Source organism: Habropoda laboriosa, unplaced genomic scaffold (genome assembly GCF_001263275.1).
Source record: "Habropoda laboriosa isolate 0110345459 unplaced genomic scaffold, ASM126327v1 scaffold52, whole genome shotgun sequence".
NCBI classification, from domain to species: Eukaryota; Metazoa; Arthropoda; class Insecta; order Hymenoptera; family Apidae; genus Habropoda; species Habropoda laboriosa.
Window position 1 is genome coordinate 662,000 of NW_017100169.1, and position 7,567 is coordinate 669,566.

The window sequence follows — 7,567 nt, forward strand, 5'->3', positions numbered from 1 at the left end:
CAGGCATAAATCAGAGAAATCGCTGTTGTTAGAAAAAAGGGAAAAAGTGAAAAATGACGCCAGTGTGAGGACACACCCTTGCGAGGATCATGATTTACATGGTATTACCGTTGGTAATAAGCAATTCGAAGGGATGTTTTAACAGAAGGGGTAGCTTCCACTGTCCTGTTTGTCCTTTTCCCCTTGTTAGATCATATTTCTTTTTTTATTTCCACAAAGATACATGCTCGTGTTTCCTTTGATATCCGAGGGGGATTGTTGCTGGATACCCTTAAGAGTGATATTTTCTTCCGTAAGGGGTGATTCGTTGCTGACGAGGTATGTTTTCGAATGTTCCGGTTTATTGTGTCGAACCGATGAGTCACGGATAAATAATTATTCACCTTCGTTTTATTCGGTCCCCGGACGAATTTACCGTGGTTATCCAATACACTTTGCGTCTATGGTTTAACGAGCAAAAATTTATTCCGTCGTTTATCCGTCAAATTTTACAGAACCGCCGAGAGATATCACCGGATTCAATTAACGTGGCGTTCCACATTCTCCGAACGAGATCGTAATTGACAGATAAACCGGGACGTTCGATAATTTACACGATTTGATTGGGAAATATTTTCGAGTAAATTTTCCATTACGACGCGGTATAATTCATTTTATCATTCGTTGTAGTCGTACACATTTATAATACAGCGGAGTGGAACGAGCGCGATACGTTCATCTTCCATGGGTTGGCGTTAATGTCGAGCAACCCTTTTGTCTCCAGGTCAAAAGACTGCGCGGAAGTACGCTGTGATGGTGTTCATCCACGGGGAAAGTTTCGAATGGAACAGTGGCAACCCATACGACGGCACTATATTGGCAGCTTATGGTAGTGTCGTCTTCGTCACTATCAACTTTCGCCTGGGTATACTTGGTAAGTAGAATCGATCGTTGTGTGGCCAGACACGGCTGTTAAAAAATCCCACGCAGTGTCAAAAATTTATAATTTAAGCTTTGAGTAACTGTACTGTACTGTAGCGCATTGGTTACGCTTTAAATCGTCAAATTTAATACTGCAGGTATAAAGGTCGGAAAAATATGATAGACTACACGCCGATACATTCTGTGCATAGAACAAAATAGAGATAAATCGCAATCTTAGTATTCCCCGTGTAAAATGAACCTGCAGCAGTAGTACGAGTCAATAGTTCGTGGCAAGTAGTACGAATCAAGCGTTCACGCGTCCCAGGCACGTTCTTTGGTCGATTCCGGGCCAGATCAAAAGACGACGAGGAGAGACAAGAGGCAGAGGCACTTTGAATCGAAGGTAATCGTTCTGGATCTGAAAATTCATCTGTAGGAAATGTGGAGCAAGCCGAGGCGCTGTCGTCTCGATACGAATTTATGAAATCTTGTCGAACGCCGCCGGCAGCAGCGTCGCATGAAATCAGGAATTCTGCTTCATTAACGTTCGCGCTTCGCTGCGCCATCGGTTTTTGATCTTCGACCAACTTCTTTTTATTTCACCTTCTCCCTTCGTCCCCGCCTCCTTCGCTCCGCTCCTTTCCACGCTCCGCGGCCTGTCTATCGATCCGTCATCGCGCGCACGGGACCACCGCTATCGTCTCCCGATATCTTTTACAGTCCGCTCGTATAAATAACACGGTGCAGCCTGCGAGTTTTCCCGGGGAAAAACTTTCCTCCAGACGAATTTTTACAGCGGGACCTCGGTTAATATTCGTGCGAGTACGCGTTCCTGTATAATTCGACGGGAATGGATCGAGAACTTATTCCTTGGAATCTCTTATCGAAGTATACTGGAGTCGATATCTGATTTCTCCAACTTGGGAATCTATCGTTATTATTATCGTCGCGTGTTAGCCGTACGTTTTGTGCTTTACCGAAGAAATCAAATTTCATTTCGTTGATGTTTCGTCAGATACGAGGTAAATGGCATGCTAAAAATCGAACCTTTTAAATAAATGTCGTTGCAATGGATTGCAGCAGGCAAACAGCGAATTTTCAATTTTCACAAACGGTTGTAAAATATCCGGTTCTGTTGTTTTCCATTTTCTAACTTACCCCGTCTGGGATAAATACCGACCAATGGCAATAGTTTCGGAATATTTCACGGAACATTTCTCGAAGCGAGATTTCGAGTCGGCAACGTCAAACGCAACAACGTTCTTCTCTCGAAGCTGTTATTCAGTAAACCACGCACGAAATTACGTTGGCGTGTGAAGAACGCGTAAAAGTTAATTAAACCCTGCAAGAAGTACACGTCTCCATGGGACGGTTTATTTTTCTTAGGAACTGATAATAAAAAAGGCACGAAGCTGCACTCTTACTGTAATATTACAGCAAATTTCAATTCAATAACTTGAACCGGTATAATCTTGCAAGTCGCGTTAAAATATGCTGAAGTACAGTCGTCGAATTTCGAAACGAGGTAGTATATTCATCGCGCGAAAATGAAAGGGTTATTCGTCACACGAGGATGAAGAAAGGGGCGAGGATGACAGGAAAAGTTTTCGAGTTGTGTCGGAAGAAAAATTTTTTCCCGGGGAAAGGAGGCTCGACCGCGAGACAAAGGCGGCCTTTTTGCCCCCGAAACTTCCATCGATCCTCGCCGTTTTTCCCGTGGCCTGCTCCATTTTTTCCACACCCCTCTACCCGGTCGTCGGGGCAGTTGAGTATTCGCAACGACCAGCTTCCGCCTATCCTTTGCCCTAAAATGATAACGCGACCTCCGCGAGAGCGCAATGCAAATGGACGGAAGACGGTGGCCGCGCCGCCACGTCCGACACGCAGAGTGGGGGAGGTGAGAAGAAGAGCGAAGGAGAGACAGAGGAAGGGCGAGAGAGCGGAGGAAGGAGGGCAAGAGGAAAAAAATGAAGAAGCTGCCGCGAAACCATAATCATAAATTAGGTTAAAGTGCTGGGAAGGCGCTTAGTTAATTTCACCCCCACCTACAGGGTAGGTTAGTAGTCGGCTACAGTTGGCTCGCGAGAGCTACGGATAACTTCAGCCCTTTGCAAAACAACGGGGGAAAAATATGGATAGCGAGCGCAGGCAAAAGAAACGAGCAGGTTACTCCGGCCTGCTTTACGTCCCGGGCTGATTTTTTGGTGCACCTTGTAGTAAGCTGGCTGTTTCGTTGTGTCTTCTTTTTCTGCTCTTTCTCCATTTCGAGATGGATGGATTGTAGTGATTCTGTGCTATCTTAGAAATGAGCGGCAAGTAGGTTCGCTGCAAGTTAATAGAACGAGACAAATTGTCACTGCGAATCTGTAGATTCTTATTAATAATTAATCCTCGGACAGCGGATGGTGTAATGTCGCACGAACGCCGGATGCCGGGTCAAATATGACCCAATAATAAATTTTTTTAAAGCTTATTAGGCATTACATTGTTTAAATTACAGAAATGTATTATTATTTTGAAGGGGTGAAGGTCACTGATAGAGAGGATAGGCGGAAAAGAAAAGGTTGTGGGAGTTCCTTGTCCTGGGAATCCTGGTGGACTCGTCAGTAAGGCTTTACGGGAGAAAAGGGGTGGGGGCTGGAAGGCTCAGGTCAGAAGTTCTATATATACAAACGAGAGCCTTTATGAGGACTAGCGAGAATTCTCGGTTAGTCCGTCCCTTTGGTGGCAGAGTGTAAGAGATGTCGCTAGAGATTAAAATAAGTAACGTTCCGAATATAAAGAGAGGAGAGACGTGACTCTATTTCGATTAATGCCGGTTGAAAAAAGAGACATTTAAAAACTAGGTCAGCAATGACCCGGCATCCGCCGTCCGAAGGTTTAGTGTTTCTGATGACGATAAAAATTTGCGAAAGAGGAATTGTATGGATGAACTACAGTGGCTATTAACTTAAAATCACTCCTATTCTGTAAGAATCTCTAATCCCAAATCCGCGAGCCAAAATATGTAGAAAGCAATGCGCAAGCTTATCTGCAAGCTTATGTTAGATTAGAAAAATAGGCGAAAGGAGTAGCGGTATTTAGGAAACTGGTACGATTTAGAAAATTTTGTTGCAGGTTTCTTGAGACCTGGGATCAGGGACGACACGGCGAGCAATTTCGGGCTGCTCGATCAAATAGCAGGGCTGTTATGGCTGCGGGAGAACATCGCCGATTTCGGTGGCGATCCGGACAGCATTACGCTAGTCGGCCACGGTACCGGCGCCATTTTTGCCAACCTACTGCTTATCAGCCCTGTGGCTAATAAGAAAGGTAACGGTTATTGCCGTATCGCGTGTTTGCGACTTCTGCGATGCCTGAATATTAAGAGGACGCTTTCAGGAGTGGGGGAGTACACGTAACCTCCGTTTTCGTGAAATCGATAAGACCTCCCGCCGGTTTAGGGACTTCGATTTTAGTAAACGCGAGCTTTACATGCCGCTATTAAGTCGAGTCGATCAAGAGAACGAAGCTCATGGCAATTTTACTCGATCGTAGTCTAGATTCTTAAATGTACTTTACTTCGAACTCATTTCCGTGACTTTTTAAGCAATTGAAATAATGCTTGCAAGTATTTTATCATGCTACAAACACGTAACTGTTGAGAAACATTGTCAAAGTGCCAAATAAGTAACGCCAAATTAAGTAGAACTCGACCATTTGTCAGCCACGAAAATTTCGAGTAGTACAAGTCGACCGATTGTCAGACATTCGGTGATTATTTCGAAACTACGTTTCGGAACGTACAAATTGCGATCAAATCGAGATTACAACGCACGGTATCATCTTGAATGACTCGTGTGCTCTCCCAGAAGGCCTCGACAAAAAGGGAGAAAAAGCGTTATATGGAAGGAAGGACAAGAAGATAGGAAAACGGTCATTTTTCAGCCGAAGGGAAGTTCCCCTGTTCGGTTGGAAGCACAATGCCGGGGTGTCCGGTCAATAATTATATTGTGCAATGAAAAATAACCGGACTTAATATTTTACGTGTGGTGGCAGCTGTTGGTCTGATCCTGGGTGACGCGGGTCATTAATCGTGCTTCCATCTTCGCAGGTTTGTTCAACCGGGCTATACTGATGTCCGGATCTGCTTTGAGCGCCGATGCGATCGGGAAGGCACCTCTGCAAATCACCAAACAGGTAACTATAAATGAAAATTGATGCACGGCGTTGGAACTTTTCTCGAAGTTTCCAATTCTCTGGGATACAAATCATCGCCACTTTCCAAGTCCAAACATCATCCGTGGCTGCAACTTCTACACGCAGTGAAATTTGTGGTCCGACTACCAGTAACTATCTGTTATAAGAATTAGGTACCGGGGAAAGTTTGTGTGGTTTTTCTGTCAGCGATAAACTCAAACTGAATTTCCCGTAGTAGCTCGCAAATCTAATGCACAAGCTTGGTACCGGTAGAAGGTTTTATCTATTTAGTTGGTGCTAATTCCACGGTTCCATGGAATTAGATTATTTAGTAAATAAACACCGTTATTTACGACACAGTTTTTATTGTTACAAAATGACGAAGCTCAATGTTCTAATACTTGTTTAATACTTGTGCTATGAATACTGTTCTGTTCTATACGAGTTCTTAATTTGTTCTGTTCTATACGATGTGTTCTGTACGAGTCCTTAAATTGTTCTCCCGGTGTTCGGTACGAGTGCTTAACTTGTTCTCTCTTGATGGAGGGACATTTTCCATGAGGCGTTCTCATAAAACTCATATTGCCGCTGATAAGCAAATCTTTATCCTTATATCAAGCTTAAGTTCATTCAACCATAACTCATGCATCCAACAACTTTCCAAATCCAAGTTGAAATTCGACTAAATAATACCAGCAATTTGCCCGCATCAGATATTATCAATCCCCCCGAGACACGTTTCCCTAACCCGCATAAATGTCCCTAGAAATTTATAACATACCCAATCCATCTCTCCTAAAACCACCAACTCAGAGCTCCAACATCGACTACACGATCGTTACACGGCGAAAAGGGAAAGTGGTCGCCGCTGTGGGGCAATATTTAGCTCGAGGTGGAAGGAACGTTTCAATTCGACGCGTCTGACGCGGCGTCGACGGAAGATCGATTTCCCTTTCCTGGCTACGCTTCAACCAAACGCGTTCATGTGTGTGTACGTGTTCGATCGAGTTCGCAGGAACTGAAAGCAGGTTCGTGGCCGCGATTCGAACAACCACAGGGAAGAAATGCTGCTTGTCATTGTAGACGCCGGAAACGTGTTCATTAGGCGTCGCTGAGGAATAACCGAGGATCATTTTTCAGGTGGCACACGCTCTAAACTGTCCCACGACAACCGACAGCGATCTGGCCCTCTGTCTACGCGGCCAGGACGTGAACACGTTGCTCAACGTGAAGATCCACAAGCCGAGCTACGTTCCAGCATTCGCACCCCTCATCGACAACGCGGTCATCCCGGATAAACCGGTGAATCTGATGAAGAACCCTCAGTTCTTCGGCAGGTAGGTTTTCTTAACACCAGAAGCGCTTACCAGGTGTAAATGATTTGTTAGCAACTTTCTAAAAAATAGTAAAATTTCGATAGTGATGAGTGTTATCGTTTGCAACTTCCTGACTTTGTTTCCTGCATGGTTGTTTCTGTGTTTGTTACATAGAAATGTAACACAGATTTTGACAGAATTTAAATTACATAGAAATTCACTTTCTGAATGTTGCTAATGAATCATTATGTCCCGGCCTCTCCTTCTAGTGTAAAGGGAGTACACCACCCTGAGGCGTCTACAAATAGGTAAAGCTTGGAAATTTTTTCCAGGTGTAACTACTGCATGAAAAGTTTCAATTTTCTTGGGGGATATAGATGTAACTTTCGGATTTTTTATTCAATTTTTAAAAAGTACGAATGTTGCAAAATGGAGATGTTATTGTGAAACGTCTTCAGTTAGAACATCGATTGCTAGCAGATATCGCCAACAAGGATTGGAACTTCTGAAATAAAAAGTTCTTTTTGATTTATAAATATAAATGTATTATCTACAATGCAGCGTACACTTCTTCGAAAATTGCATTTGTTATAGAAATGGTGATAGTTTGAGAAGGTAAAACCACTTTTTACCAAAAAAATCAAAAAACGTTTCTAAAAAATTGAATATCTGAGACATTGAAAAAATCATAGGCTACATTGCAAGTAATACATTTTTATTTATTAATCGAAAAGAATTGTTTTGTTTCAGTCGTTTCAATCTTTGTGGCCGATGGCGACCAGCAATCCACGTTTTAGCAGAAGAGGTATCGCAATAACTTCCCCATTTTGCAATATTTTCACTTTTCGAAAATTGGAAGAAGAACTTGAAAGTTATTTTTAAAATTGAAATTTTTCTTTGAATAATTACTTATGAATGAAGATCCTAAATTTTATCTATTTTTACACGCCTTGGCGTGGTGTAGCCTCTTAAGACGTAGCTTGAATGAAACATTGTATAATAATTGTATAATAAACGTGACAGGGGACACAATCGTGCAGATGTTTCAAAAACGTTCTGATGTAGAAGTAGCGTGGCGAATAAAGCCCACTTCTCACTTCTTGGATCACCTTTTGCTTAACGATTTTTACTATTTTAATACTATTTTAATATTCTTAATATTATTAAAT

General features: G+C 42.8%; 1 protein-coding gene across 1 annotated transcript in view; it reads left to right on the forward strand.

Moving 5' to 3' along the window:
* LOC108578669 overlaps window positions 1–7,567 on the forward strand; it is a 123,573-nt gene that overhangs the window by 97,673 nt on the left and 18,333 nt on the right. The window contains exons 3-6 of the mRNA XM_017942043.1: window positions 764–913; window positions 4,021–4,215; window positions 4,997–5,082; window positions 6,223–6,419. Of these exons, the coding sequence (XP_017797532.1) occupies window positions 764–913; window positions 4,021–4,215; window positions 4,997–5,082; window positions 6,223–6,419 (628 nt within the window). The remainder of the gene's footprint in view (window positions 1–763; window positions 914–4,020; window positions 4,216–4,996; window positions 5,083–6,222; window positions 6,420–7,567) is intronic.